This window comes from Diabrotica undecimpunctata, chromosome 5 (assembly GCF_040954645.1).
Source record: "Diabrotica undecimpunctata isolate CICGRU chromosome 5, icDiaUnde3, whole genome shotgun sequence".
NCBI classification, from domain to species: domain Eukaryota; kingdom Metazoa; phylum Arthropoda; class Insecta; order Coleoptera; family Chrysomelidae; genus Diabrotica; species Diabrotica undecimpunctata.
The window spans coordinates 122409954-122425523 of record NC_092807.1 but is presented as its reverse complement, the minus strand read 5'-3'; the positions used below and the strand labels follow the sequence as shown (position 1 = coordinate 122425523).

The window sequence follows — 15570 nt, the reverse complement described above, 5'->3', positions numbered from 1 at the left end:
AGCACGAAGATACATTAATGCTATTTCAGACGACCACGTTTTCTAATATTCACACTTCACAGGGAACGACTTTATGATGCAAGACAATGTGTAGACGTAAAAAAGGACGACCTATGAACAAAAATAAGCTTCGTCTTGCTTATAGAAGAGCTTCGAACGCTAATTCATGGATTCCCCGGAGAAACGAAATGGTATAATATATTCATATACTAAAATCCGATAAATTAAATGAAATCAGTGGACAAAGTTGAACAGTTTTATTCAGAGACATAACATCTAGTTTCAAGAAAAGCGATTACTTAAATGCATTTTAGGTCAATAGCACATCTAGAAACATCTCAAGATGTCCATAGTTATATATCAAAAAGTTCATATGAAAACTTTCTTTGACCTACTTTTATAAATGTAATATCACATGAGCCTATATTATTAATTCTATTCACTTTCCTTATGTAGCAAACTTTTGTCAAATGATTCCATCTAGCTAACAGGTCCTTTTTAAACGGAAGACAATACGTTTTTCCTTTACCAGTTCGATTTTCCCGTTCGTAATCCAACTGAGAATGTTTGGGATATATAGAGGAAATATGAATTAAAAGAGCTAAAATTAATGCATACCAAAGAATGGAACAATTGTATAAATGGTATAAATTTTGTCTTATACTTAAAATGAACATAAAGGAAGAAAAGTGATTGTCACTTGTTAATTTTTTAGTATAAATTGAACAAAAAGGTAGAAAGATGCAGAAAATCGTATAAAATATACTTAGACATTGTTCATGAGTGCATTTATTCAAATGAACACAGCTTCTACAAATATCTCTAAATATCATGAGATCTTTTAAACAATGTTTATAAAAAACTATTAATGTACAATCTTCTTAACTGATGCTGCATTACATACTTTAGTAAATCAGTCTCTTGAAAACTACTTTGTCAAAGCTCAAAACCCAATGTCTACAACTTCTTAAATCCTAACACATATAGCTTATAGTTTTTAAAATAGCAGTCATTTGAACAAGCTGCTCTTTTATTTCCTTCTATCCTATTTCCACTTTTTCATCCAACCAAAAAATTTCAAAAATGTTACAGGGCAATAATGTACTAAGTTGAGACCATTGTCCCACATTATATGTCATTGAGACTTCATGCTGACCAATTTTCTGCTTCTTGCATGGACCTAAATAAAAATAATGTGTTAATTTTATAATAAAAATTAAAAAATTAAATTATTTATAACCGGAACTTCAACAAAAATTTTCTCGAGCAAAAAACTATGCACATTGTATTTTTAAGTCCAGATAATTGATCTATACTCAAATTTTATCTAAACTTTATTTCACGTTAAGAACGCAACGTTTCGCTTATGCAGATCAGTGTTGCCAAAACTCTCAGGCACGTGTTATTACTAGACTGCCGATATACGAGTCATTCTAATCAGAGCCGTATTCAGCACTGTGTAGATGTAGTCAACCTGTTGACTACATCTAAATGGTAAATTTAGTCTGTTGACAACCCCTTAACAAACGTATCTCTGGCTGAAGTCAATGAGAGGTCCTTCCACTTTTTGGAGATACTATGTCTGACATCCACCCAAGTTTCATCCAAATAAACGAGCGTGTATCATTGGGAACGAAACTTTTTTATCCCACACAAATACTGATGCCTCCGTTTTAGAATATCGGGCCATTTCATCATGGTCGACTTTACTTCTCGTTTGCAAAAAGCAAAGTTCATTTCATGGGATATTCTCCACATTGTTGTGCGTGACATGTTTGCTAAATCTTTGTCTTTTTTAACCCGTGCAAAAACTTGTTTAAACGTTTAATGTCTGCGATAAATTTTTAAAGAAAAAACTATGCACGATGGCGCGGAGCCGCGTATGAACTAGTACGTCGTAAGTGAACTTTCTGCTGTTCACTCTACTTTTGGTACATTTTCTTGTTTTTTTTTTACGGGCCTTAGTTCTCTTTCCGCAGCTTCTTTGAATATTTTAGAAATGGTACTAGAACCTACTCCCGTCATAGCACTTACTTTATCGATTAACCTTTTAGCACTTTCACCACTATTTAAATTTAGATGATAATTAAGTACATTTAAAATAGTTTGGTTTTCACGGATGTCCAAGATATTCCCTCGACTTAATTTTTTAATTTCCATTTTCACTAAACATTAAACTATGAGGTCGGAATAACTACTAAACAACCACAAAGCCTTGCTATCATTATAGGTATGAGGTACAAAGAAAATTACTTTGTAATGACCATGATTCTAATGGTATGTTGTATTCTCACCGAAAAACAATTAACCTGTTGTTAATATAATTAAATTAATATAAAATAAAATTATCTTGTACAAATAATATTTATTTAATTAAATTCATTTTCCCCACTTTTGTCTGATTCCAGTTATGTTAAAAAACATTAATTTTAAGTGTGCTCGTCATGGCATCGGAGCGTTTCTATCGTCCATAAGAAATACGGAGCCCTATCTACGCAACATTCCGTTCTTAACGTGAAACGCTCTATAGTCAGTCCAACATATAATGATCTTATTGCATCCAATGAGTACTTGTGGTAATTTCTTAGTATAAATTCCAACATTCTGTTATCTCTTACAACCATCTGATTAACATGATGAGAAAAATTTAGTTTAGAGGCAAACAGTGTTCCCAAATCATTTGTCATTTCCTTGAATTCCAAGTGTTGTCCATTAATGTAGTAAAATATTGAATTCTACATTTTTCGATTACAACAGATAGGTGTTTGATCGTTAGGTTCTGGTTGGCATGACATGTTGGTAGTAGTCTACAGTGACATAACTAACAAAAACCAAGAACAATAATTATTGTCATCTTGATAGTGTAAAGTGTAATGTGGATTTGGCATATAATAATAACAAATATATATTTTTTGAGAATAAACCACAATAATTGTCAGTGTTGACTAGAGTCAACACATAATTTAAGTTTGGAAAGATGTAACCCATATATGGATGTCATAGAAATCTAATTTCATTGTTAGCTTCAAGTACATAAGGCACTGAAGATGATCTGATTAGATCGAAAACGTTATGCTGCTACTGTATAAATTTTGACGACACTTGTAAAAGTTTTAACTACATGTTTATTTTATATACCTAAATACAATGGTGAAGTGTTTTAACTTCTGTATGTTTTTTTAAACGATGGTATATAGCCAACTACTGGGATTTTCCCATTAATTTTACAATAATTGTAATTTAAATATTGTATTAGCATTAGATTTCCAGTTAAGAAATCAGTCTCACAATGCAAATAAAGAAGTTAATAAATAATATTGTTTTCTGTCACTTGACAGTAGATCAACTGTTGTAGTAGTGTCAAAAATTTAGTAATCAATATCACAATTTGTATAGATTGTGTGAATTTTATAAGTGGTTAACAGTCAAATCAGTATATTCCTTATTAGGCAAATATCAATTTATAAGGTATATAAAATAAATATATCTTACCTCTTTTCTGGTGTTGGTATACTCAAACCATAAAACGTTTGGTATAAGTGTTGTGTCCCTTAATAGAAGTAATTCTGATATACTCCAGGTCACAACTTGTGGGAATAATGGAGCAAGAACTAAGTAAGTCAGAGCAAACCAAAATGTTGCAAAGAGAACACCTATTAATGCTCCATAAAGCACTTGGGATACTGTGTGATATTCTAAGTATATTCTACTTATGCTGACTAAGATGGCCATAGACAAAGATGAAAAGATTATCAAAAATTTAGACAAACTTTGTATGATAGTGTTATTATTCATATGCTGTAACCTGAAACAAATTTCATAAACATAATTTTTTCTAGTCTAATAATTGACATAATTTAACAGTTATCATTAACACATAAATTCACAGACAGTGAGTACTTCATCTACATATGGTACATATTAAGTGTTATTATTCATTGGGTATCTAAAAAGGTTGGTGTTTTTCTCTTTACATATTGGATACTTGTGATGAAATTAATTAACTAATTACATTTGTCATATTTTAGCATCCTTATATGCCTCTTGCCATTTTTTTTTCGGAAGTCGTTTGTTGCACCCAATTGGCTTATTGTACATCTTTCATTTATCTAATCTTCTCGCTATATATATATATATATATATATATATATATATATATATATATATATATATATATATATATATATATATATATATATTAGTATATATAGTAATTCTTATATATATATATATATATATATATATATATATATATATATATATATATATATATATATATATATATAGTGTATATATATATTCTTGTTCTAGTTACAAGAATTACTGGATATTAGTGACTGTCGATATAAACAAACAACACAGTTTATTAGGGTTGCAGTCAGAAAATTGGCCAGGATGTTAATGAAACACTCTTATGACTTTTTGTCTAGCTTTCGGAATGGTTTTATTCCTTTTTCAAGACACTGTAATAAGAAAAAAATGTAAATATTTATAAAATATCACAAATCTTCAGTGCAACTTACTAGTAGTTGAGATTATTTGTAAAAGCATAGACACTCAACATTAATAACACACATATAAATATAAAATAATGGACAAAATACTTAATATTATATTTCTTTTTAAGAAATACTAGAGGCCCATCTTAGGTGATTTTAATTTTTAAACCTGTCTTAATGGTATGCAACATGTTATGCATATAAGTGTAATTTGTGTGGGTACAGGTAGATATTAATTTTATTTTGGATGTTTTTCCAGTAAGTAACAATAAATGTTGCTCAGTTTATCTATGTCTGACTGCATCAATAAAAAGTCGCATACTCTGTATCTGCCCCAAAAGACTCAGCCAGGAGGTGTTCCAAGAGGAACAGACTCTATGCCAAGTAGGAAAAAAACACCTCTCTGGAGCTGAGAAAAGTCACAAATCCTCATAACACCAAGACCTTAGGAGCACTACAGCCCACGAGAAAGAGTTGCTAAAAACCAAGGAATCTAATGAGCAGGCTAGGTTATATAGCAATGTCACAAAAGTATTCAGCATGGTAGTAGCACACATACACCATCCTGATATTCAACTACATAGATCCTACCTGATCATCAACAAACTGGAACAAGCAGTAGAAGGGGAAGTAAGGGTATATTAGAAGTAAGAATCAATTTGTGCAGTTCCATAAAACATTGCTTAGTGCAGGGACCCTGTGCACATAATTTTACACATAGTCGTAATGGTATATTATAGAGTACAAGAAAACCTGAGCAATGTACCAGTTAGATCAGGACATGGTAACATTATAAATAAAATTAGAGATACCTAATGGATGATTTCTGACCATGTGGTACCCAGATATAGCCTAAAGTACCTTTCCAAGCAAACAGAAATGTTTGCAATCTTTCAGTGTGCAAAAGAAATATAAGAAATAAATATAAAATAACATAAGGGCCTTCGAACTGAATTAATAATATATAAAGTAATGTATGCACAGCCAGCCAAGCAGCCATGGGGACTGCTCTAGGGTTGACTCTAGGCTAGTGTGCGAAGTCCGAGAGAACCGACAGACTGTCAGAACAAAACAGTATTACACTGTATGGGTTCCAGGTCACTAGGGAACATACAGCAATGAAAGAGCTGATGGCACTTGATAGAATACTTGCAAAATACTCTGGTCCAGAATCAGCTGTGAAAGTGTCAAAAAGCTTCATCCTTGACCAGAAAAAAGCCTGGATCTGAAGGCAAAATAACTTTTACTGAGAAAACATGATGTGGTCCTACACATTGCAAAATCTATATTGGACAGGCATGTGCTAACCCTTTGGACCACAGAAAACATGCTTTGGGGACTACCATTTAACTCCAAAACATATGGTACCCATCTACTAGACTTATAGATGCTGGTACAGGTGTCCAAAATTCTGGAATGGGTATCACAAAGGAATAGAAGATGTACAATAAGCCAACTGACTGCAGTATATGCAGTTTAAACCAGACAGCTCCCATGAAAAGAAGTATCTAGCTCAGGTTTTGCAGGTTTTTTTAACAACTACCAATATAGCCAGAACTGACAGCTCTACATGTCTTACAAATTGCAGTAGATGCTCAGTTAAATTAGAATTTGAAAAAATTTTGGTGTTTGTGCTAGGGATTGAATCCGCGCTGTACAATTTGGTATGTGCCAGTACTATAGCTAGCTATAAGCTACGGCCTCAACTGCCTTTTGCCAGACTTAAACATTAAACATTACTTACCTTATATAGACAAAATATATCACATATGTTGTAAAAAACCATACAAATTGTGCATGTGATGATGGCATACCATATTCTACATAATGGTTTTCTCTAAGGATAGGTCTTGACTCACATATGATGTGTTTTAATAGGTAATTAAAAGCTTCACTGACTATTGTACCCAAGAAGAAAGTTATCTAAAAACGCAAAGAAGTGTACTCTGTATTATTTAAAGTAAAACGTATTTAATACTTACTGTGTGTAAATCTCTTCTAAATAAAATTAATGCAATGAATCCAGAACCAATTCCGAAAGGAGCTAAACTTATAAGAGCCAAAAATTTACCAAATAAATCACCTAAAAATGTATATATAATGCCTTAGATTACGGGCCTAAAATGAACTTTGAAAATATTTCTTTTGATTTTCACTTACCCTTTGGATATTCCACTAATGTTAAAGATAAAGGTACCCACTCAGTTTGGTCTTTATTTATTGAATTCAGAATAGTGGTTCCATCATCACTAGCCATTTTGCATGATTATATTGGGAACATTAATAAATTCTAAATATTGTTTGTAAATTCGTTTACAGATGCATTAACACATATGCCATACATAACCAAAAAACATCAAAACGTCAGCAGAAACCACCAGAAACTGTCTAACTGTCAACTGTGTATTCATTGTACCATGGGTTTTGTTGAACTATAAATTATTTCTTTTAAAGTCCTTTGTACGTCATTAATGAAATTTCTATTTCGTCACAGTACAACCACAGAATTATTGTTTATTATTCTGTGGTACAAGGTACAACCAACTGTTGCAAATAATATATTATTTTAATTCGAGTTTCATTATTCCTCTATACGTATTTCATGATTTTCCAATCATCAAGACTTTGTGAAACTCGATGGAAAAAAATGAATCGTCCACCTTGCAATTATTATGAAATAATTGTATCAGTCCACTTAAATATAAATACATAGACGGTTGCGTTTCTGTTGTGTTTCATGCATATATGCATTTATATCCATGATGAGGATGTCAATGTCACTTATCACATTTTAATCAATCTGTGGTCTGTGGTCCTTTACAATGAATATGAAATAAAGAATGAATACTGAATGAAACTAAATTGAAATAATTGAATACATTTTAGTTTACTTGGGTTGATTATTTAGGTGTACTTTTACTAACATTGTACTTTTATTTATAAATAATTGAAATAATAGTCAACAAAACTGTTTGTAACTGTCTTTAAAATCGTGTTTGTTAAATACACTGAATATGGCCGTGCCATACCTTTTAAAAATCAATGAGGTAAATACAATTTATATATAACTTATAAATTAACAAACTAAATATTCTATTAGTTTCAGAAACTTAATTTACATCCTGCTAGGGAAGAAAAGTCTGCTCCCCCTAGTTTGTCAAATCTTGCCATTGGTTTGGATGAGTTACCTGTTCCAATATTAGCCCCTATAATTAAAAATAAGGTTCAAAATATTGCTGAAGGTAGTGAAGTGAAGAGTGATTTTCCTAGCAAGTATGTTTATCGAGTGTTTTACCCTTCTCAACCAAAACCACAGGTATGTAATTTCAGAGTGATAGATTTCTTTCAAGTATTGATGAGGTAATTGCTTAAATGATATGCTTTTTACTCCTAGATTCCAAGATCCAACTTATTAATTCCACAGCAAATTGTATCAGGTCTAAATAGAAACATTTTTGCTGAACAAAATTTTGAATAAGTAGATGAGGTTCAACTGTGCAATGTTGGACATAAATTGTCAAATAAAAACCAGAAAATAATATCAAAATAATTCAAACCCAATAAATTGTAAAGAAAGACTGCAATTCAACATATACATTGGGCAAACACACCAATATCTACATAGAATGGTTGTTGCACACAAACATAGAGTACAAACCAACAAATTATACACTATAGCCTTAGCCAAGGCTTCTCTAGAAAATAGCCATTCTTTTGATTTTGGAAATGTACAGATTTTGGAAAAAGATCAAAACTACAACAAAAGATGCATAATTTATTTATACATTGATTTAAGTAAATCTAACTATTAACTAACTCAATGTCTTTAGATATGAGTTTCATTTAATTGCTGGTAATATCAGGGAAGTTCTTTGAAGCCTCTCAATGTCCTCACAACTTTTGTTGCTGAGTTGAGTATTTAAGTGACATAGATCTTGTAATTTCTCGTCCGGAATTTTGTATGGGGCTTTACTATAATATATTATCTAAATGGGACTATTGGATGTACTACAGTGTTTACACAAAACAAATTATGTACTTTGGTAAAAATATCTATTAGTTTAATTAATTTTCAGCCAGGAGATACAATGAAAAGGGGAAGAAAAAAGAAAAAACTTGAGGAAGTTAAGCAAGATACAGCAAAAGTTTTAAAACCTGCCCCAAGAACACGATCTGGTAGAGTTGTTAAGTTTCCTAAGCATATTGTAAAGGTTAGTACCCATACTTATGTATATACCAATATTTCTGTTAACTTATTATATTATGAGAAATGTGGCTTTAAGGTATTTGGTCTTTTAAATGTATGTCTGTCTTTTGCTACTCTATAGTTTACATAAAAGTGAATTAAATCTTTGGCAAATAATATTTTATATAATATGTCAATGTTTACGTGTCTTAAAAGAAAAAAAGAAAAAATATAAAAGATTCTATTCCACAGTGATACTTTCCCATTTTATTTGTTATTTTAGTTTTGTTTGTATGTATAGTTGGATTTTTTTTAAACTATCAATAGGGTTTTAGCCCTGTTCTTATTGTTTCCTTGTTTATTTTTTTCGTGCGAGATAGCTAAGACAGTAGGCATCTCAAAAGACCGTATGGGTCATCTCCTGCATTGAATTTTGGGCATGAGAAAGCTGTCAGCGCGATGGATGCCCGTTTTCTCAGTCTGGACAACAAGCGCAACAGTAAAATTAGTTCAGAGCAGTGTTTGACGCTGTTTAAGCGCAATCTGAAGGAGTTTCTGCGTCGTTTCGTGATCGTCAATGGCATGTGGATTAGGGTGTCCCGTCTTTGCATAAAAAAAATTTTTTTTGAGCTACACTATCGCAAGAGGTATCCAAATTTGCGTAATTTTTCAGAGATTATGAAAAATGTAAAATAAATACGATAGCATGTCACCTTCAGGGCTCTACTAGACTTTAAAGTTTTGTAAATTTTACGTTTGTACAGACCTAAATCATATACTTCAAATAATACACAAATTAAATTAAAAAGATATTTTATTATTAAAATTAATGAAAAAGGTTCAAAACAACTTAACAAACAAAACAGATCCTATATGTGATGACAAAAACTTAAAAATTTGAACTTATTTTTGTGTCCAAAATTTGGCATTTCTTGCCGAGACTCCAACCTGATTCTGATAAAGCTATCTCTAGAAATAGCACCAGTTACATTCTGCGAGGCCTCTGTAATCAGTTTAATACATCTTTCCACATATTGTGTGTGGTAGGGAAAGTCAAAAATATACAAGATTTTATCTTTTACCATGATGTGAAGGTCCTCAGTAGAAATATGCCGAAGAACCGGCGGTGTTGTAACCTGACAATCCTGACATAATAATGCCACATAATAATATCGATGTAATCTTTAGCAGAGAAGTTAATTTTTGGTGTTTTAAATATTCTGCGTTTATCGATACTTTCAGTGTCTCTAGCTTTTTTTTATTCTTCCCCATGCCAGCTCCCTAATGTGATCTCTATCATCAAACAACATACTCACAAGTAAGTTTTCTGGGTAGGCAAAAAAGGCATTTCTTTCGATAACGGTATCCACAACAGATCTTAGATTTTTGGGTAGAAATCGAGAGTACATAATTAGTTGAAAAATATGCTTCGCTCCATCCTTAAAAGACGCTTTTTGCTTAATTCTGAACCACATCGGAGCATATACTTTAACAACATAGTTTACAAGCAACTGTAAATTTTCTGATGGATTAAGCGTACTTACATAAAGTCTGAGTAGACGATTAGCAGTAGTAAGCCATCTGGAGTGCGCCATTTTTCCAGGTTGACGGTTTGCCAATTCAGGAGTTTACTGCTTGACATATTTCATATAGATATTTTTGATCTGTACTTAATTGATTGACCACATTTTTTGGCAAGTCAGGCAAATTACCATTCACAGCACAAAAAGTCACGGTGGGTTTATTTTAATAAGCAACTAACTGTTTTCCAATAGGTCCGGAGTATTCTCTAGGACCCGAAGTAGAACCATCTATGGTCAGGAACAAGTGACGAAACGGTAACTCATTGGCATGAAGCAAACAAACGCACCATTGTAACGGTCTCTCCAAATACTCCTCTAAATATTGAATCACACCACCCATCCAGCCAATATTAGTTGCAGTTCCATCACATCCGCAAATTACATCATCTAAATTCAAACTTTGACCCTCAAAAAAAGTTGTGATCGAAGTAAAAATTCCATTTGCAGTGCCACCACTAGGCGTTATATGTCGCAAATAAATTTATCTGGGTTCTGATAACAATGAGATGTGTTATTCCAAAATCTCTTTGCAATGGTAAGGATTCCCCATTTTCTCATTTATCGGGGTCTTGTCCTTTCGTCCATCAAAGTAAATGCTATTTACAACAATACCTGCAACATCTTTTGAAGCATCTCTTCGGGCTTTACATACAGCTCTGTGAATTTTGTTTTTATCAATAACCAGTGTCAGATCTTCGATAGAAACCAAACCCACGTCAACCAAAACGGCAGAAGCAACAGCAGCAGCAGAACGCATCGATAAACTGTATCTATCACTGACCTTAGCAACTATTGGCAACCGCAACGTATTTCTATTAAACGTAGAAGTCGACGGTGTCTCTGTTGAGAAAGAGTCAGGCACTGCTTCTTCTTCTTCATCACAATTTGCTGATATAGAATCGGTCGTTTGAGTAGTACACAACTTTTTTGTTGCCCTCATTGATTCTTCTGACGTAACCAAAGTTCACAGAATTCTCTAAACTTTAACGGAACGTATAATACAACGCAATATTATACAATCTTACAGTACAATCTCAATTTATTTTAGTTCAGGAGCCGAAAAAATATTATAACAAAAATGACAAATTTTCCAAACTTTGAAGATCGGTAGAACCCTTAAGATATATTTTTATTTTATTTTTAAAAATACTGTGATAATCTATTGGTAATTACATACATTTTAAGAGGTCTTGCATTAAATAATGTTTTATATTTAGTTCGGGATGCGAAATTAAGTATAGTGAAATATTACCATAAAAATGACAATTTTTCAAAACTTTAAAGTTCGGTAGAACCCTAAAGATATATTGTTATAATTTTTTTTAAATTATTGTGATAATGTACGAGCAATTACCCCAATTTCAAGAGGTCTTGTATTAAACAAAAACAAAAAGCGATTTTTCGGGACACCCTAATGTGGATCCCTCGGTATACACTTGTGACCAAGAAACAGTTGAAGCAGTGCACTTCATCCGGCGAACGTGCTCTGAAGAAGGCAAAGACTGTCTTATCGACCAGAAAGGTGATTGTTATCGTTTTCTGACCATCTATACTACTATGGTGAAATATTGCGTCGATTCAACGGCAAATTGCAGAAAAACGGCCCCATTTGATGAAGAAAAAAGTGCTCTTCCATCATGACAATGCACTGGCTCACACCTCCGCTGTCGCACGACCAAATTGGTCGAATCAGGCTACAAACTGCTGCCTCATTCACTGTATTCTTTAAATTTGGCTCTGTGTGACTTTTTTTGTTTCCAAACTTGAAAAAGTCACTTGTTGGGCAGAAGTTTGAGTATAATGTGGAGGTATTCGCCGCCTACTTTGCAGACCTCGAGAAAACATATTTTTCAGATGAGTTAAAGAAATTGGAGCATCCCTGGGTCAAGTGTATCGAGCTAAAAGTAGACTATGTTGAGAAATAAATCGTCACTTTTCCAAAATTTTGTGTTTTCTTCTGTAGGCTAAGTACTCAAGCCGCTCTCGTAAAATGTGTTCCAGATTTTGTAGTTTTCTTTTGCAAAGAGGGTTTAAGAACACGCTGTGTAATGCTTGAACGTATTTATACTGATTTTTTATTTTTTTACATTTAAATAATTCATTTTAGGATTTTAAAAAAGTGGAAATTATAGATAAAAGAAGTTCAAATGTTTTTGAAGAAGATTACGAAATACCCACATCCGATTTTACACAGTTTAAAGAGGCTCCCCCAAATACAAACATGCCAGTACTTGACACTCATCAAAGGCCAAGAAAAATAGCATCACAGTATAGATGTCCGAAATGTTGTAAAGCTTATATGGGTAAAATGAAAATGCTTCAGCATATTAAAAAATATCCAGATCATGGACCTCTACCACAGACAGACAACAGTAATGTCAATTTCGAGGTTTGGAATTATTTAGTTGATATTACACAGAGATGTTCTGTAGCTCAAAGAGGAATTAAATTTTGTGAAGAATTAACCAATTTATTACATAACGTGTTGCTGTTAACTAGTGCTCTCTTCAAAAAAGTTGAGGAAAACAAAAATTTTGTTGAAGTTGATAAAGTATTAGGTAAGTTTCATGGCAGGCTTTCTAGGCGCATAACTGAAAATATCTTCTTATTGTTTTTCTTATGAAATACTACATCAACCCTAAAAGGTTATCAGTGGTGATTTAGAAGTTATTAAAAATTGTGGTTTAGAATACACAATATGCATTAGACTCTTTACAATTATTTCTTATTGCGCAGTGTCCTGTCGAAGGTTGGCGATCTAAATGAAAATTGTAGTTTTAGAAACTGCTGCCCAAAAGATATCTGCGAATAGAGAGAGAGAGAGAGAGAGAGAGAGAGAGAGAGAAATTTATTGTTTTTAAAATTAGTTTACATTTATAAAACACAACATGGTATAGTACAAACAAGGTACAAGATACATTAAAATACTAATTATAAAATTTCCATAATTAAAATATATAAAATATATCAATTAGCGCAACTGACCTCAGTCCTATTTAGATAATAAAAACTTCTTGATTGCTCTTTGGAATACAAAAATATTGCTTGAGGATCTTATATCGAGTGGTAGGTGATTAAACACTTTCTTACCAGTGTAAATAAATGATTTTTTAATTAATGTAGAAGAGGAAATTGGAAGTGGAATAACATAATTTAGACAAGTGTTATAAGGGGAATCTGTCCGAATATCCTCTTTAACTATTCTCTCCTATTAACAGAATTCAGATATTGGGAAAGGACTTTAGTCAATCTTATGACCTGGTGGTTATAATATCTGTCAGATTTAAGTACTGTTTGACTATGTTAGAGATCGAAGATGTGTGACCTTTAACTTGGAGTAAAGTTTCATTTCATTTTAATAAGATTTTTAGGAAAATTTAATTCATCTAAATTTAATCATTTGGTTACCATTATTTAATCATTATTTAATATTTAGTTTTAGTATTTTTGTTATGGTTAGGATATTCTATTTTTGTAAAAATGGGGACATCCTGTGTACAAATAAATAAATAAACTTGATTTACCATCATATATGTGTAAAATTTATATTTTAATTTTACAGTTTCGTTATTAATAATGTTTTTTTTTTTCAGGCAATGCTATAGGTCTTAATCCAGGATGCTATACATTCAATGATAGTGAACTTTATAAAGATGTGACGGTTCTTAAACTGATAACAACAACTGATTTTTTTAAACCAATAGATCAACCAAAAAATAAAAACCAACTAACCAAAGAAATCAGTGTCAAAACAGAAAGAGACCCATTTATAGTCAATAATGAAACCATTTCAAATGTGAATGATTCTTCTTCAAAAAATGTGCAAGAAGTTTTTCGTAGAGAACAAGTAACTACAAAAAAGATAGCACCTTCTTTTGTGACTGTATCTAAAGCTAGTGAAAAGATGACAGTAATAGGTTCAAGTGTAGGGATTGAGAACCAGCACATGCAAAGTAATAACACAATGGGTAACTCAAACTTGACCTTAAATGAACATAATAGAAATGACTTGAATTTAGCTGAAAATGTTACAAAAAATCTTGAATATGATTACTTTACCGACTCGAATGAACTGAGAAAGTCGCAGTCGTATTGTATACCTACAGTTCAGTCTAAAGGTAACACATCTTTAAATGATAAAGATCAGACCACTCATATTGAGCCAGAACTGTTATCAGATAATTCTTTGCTTCATTTGTCAAATATTAGGAACACAGTAGACGAATTAATGTTAACTACAGTCGACCCAGGTGGCACTTTGTTGGACAACTCAACTAGTTCAGACGAAGTTATAAATGTAGATCAGTTTGTCAATGAAAGGTTTAAGAAAATTACGGAGCCTGATTTAGAGTTAAATTTAGACTTGCCAAGTTTAGATCTATTCCAATTTCATAACATGTGAGGTAATTAAGTAGCTATTAGATAAAATATTTCTTAGTTTTTTTATTTATGTATTTATTTTATAGTGAATACAATTGTAAATGTAACTGATATAGACTGATATAATAAATTGTTTTTAATCTTTATATTTAATGTAAGTTTTTTAATAAATGCCAAAGCTATTAAGATTTTTTCTTGACAGTCAGGGTTTTAGGTTAGGTCATGGGATCAGTCGCGGGTGTAGGGAATCTGTTGTAGAGGTAATACTTTTTATCATGAACGACCACATCGATGTTTCTTAATAACTGATCCTCAGAAGACGTCCAACTTTCCCACGGCTTCACGTACCACAATCCGGGCAACTACATTGGTCTGCAGGCTAATGTAAGTGATGGTAGCCAGATATAGTGAAACTCTAGTTGCAGTAGTTGATTGTCTCGAAACTGACCATAGACAATACCTAAGGCTGTGGATTAGACAGTAAACAGCAGTAGTACCTACAGAATCAGCGTTTACACAGTGATGAGCAAGGCAACGGAAAACTATCTCATTCATATTTTTCACCGCCAAGTTATGACGATAGATTGTAATGAGAAAATAAGTACTGATCACGCATCTCGGAAGCCGGGATCCAGAGCGATCGGATTATAGAGCTTCTCACGTCGTCAGCAAACAAAATCCGTATAAAACGGAAAGGTTCGCAATACCAACATATTAAAAGATCGCTACGTGCAATATACAAAGTATGTATGAGATTGGAAATTTACACAAATCTGGTGGCCCAGATACAGGCGTCAACGACAGATAAAGAATAAACCACTATTCAGTTGGAACGGCTGACCAAGATGACAAATGAATCGGTGTCAACAAAAACGTTCTAAGTCATGAAAATTATTTTTGCGGAAAACTGGAAAAAACTCCT

General features: G+C 32.4%; 2 protein-coding genes across 2 annotated transcripts; one reads left to right on the top strand and one right to left on the bottom strand.

The window, feature by feature from the left end:
- Nucleotides 1–773: 773 nt before the first annotated feature.
- LOC140441738 (dolichyldiphosphatase 1-like) lies at nt 774–6889 on the bottom strand. The gene is made up of 5 exons (XM_072532631.1): nt 6660–6889; nt 6482–6582; nt 6244–6422; nt 3493–3805; nt 774–1180 (listed from the first exon to the last, which is right to left on the bottom strand). Exons 1-5 carry the CDS (start codon nt 6754–6756, stop codon nt 1136–1138), a joined length of 735 nt encoding a protein of 244 aa, XP_072388732.1. The 5' UTR covers nt 6757–6889; the 3' UTR covers nt 774–1135.
- A 410-nt stretch (nt 6890–7299) lies between these two features.
- On the top strand, nt 7300–14794 carry LOC140441736 (uncharacterized). Its single transcript, XM_072532628.1, has 5 exons — nt 7300–7546; nt 7600–7815; nt 8576–8710; nt 12376–12826; nt 13862–14794. Exons 1-5 carry the CDS (start codon nt 7514–7516, stop codon nt 14668–14670), a joined length of 1644 nt encoding a protein of 547 aa, XP_072388729.1. The 5' UTR covers nt 7300–7513; the 3' UTR covers nt 14671–14794.
- The last annotated feature ends 776 nt before the right edge of the window (nt 14795–15570 follow it).

Bases quoted from the DNA above. Each gene is read 5' to 3' on its own strand.
- LOC140441738 (XM_072532631.1), bottom strand. From the start codon at position 6,756: ATGGCTAGTGATGATGGAACCACTATTCTGAATTCAATAAATAAAGAC. The intron at 6,583-6,659 runs GTAAGTGAAAAT...ATACATTTTTAG, and splicing joins ATTAGTGGAATATCCAAAGG to GTGATTTATTTGGTAAATTT. The intron at 3,806-6,243 runs GTAAGTAATGTT...AATTTGTTTCAG, and splicing joins ATATATTTTGTCTATATAAG to GTTACAGCATATGAATAATA.
- LOC140441736 (XM_072532628.1), top strand. From the start codon at position 7,514: ATGGCCGTGCCATACCTTTTAAAAATCAATGAG. The intron at 7,547-7,599 runs GTAAATACAATT...ATATTCTATTAG, and splicing joins ACCTTTTAAAAATCAATGAG to TTTCAGAAACTTAATTTACA. The intron at 8,711-12,375 runs GTTAGTACCCAT...AATTCATTTTAG, and splicing joins TTCCTAAGCATATTGTAAAG to GATTTTAAAAAAGTGGAAAT.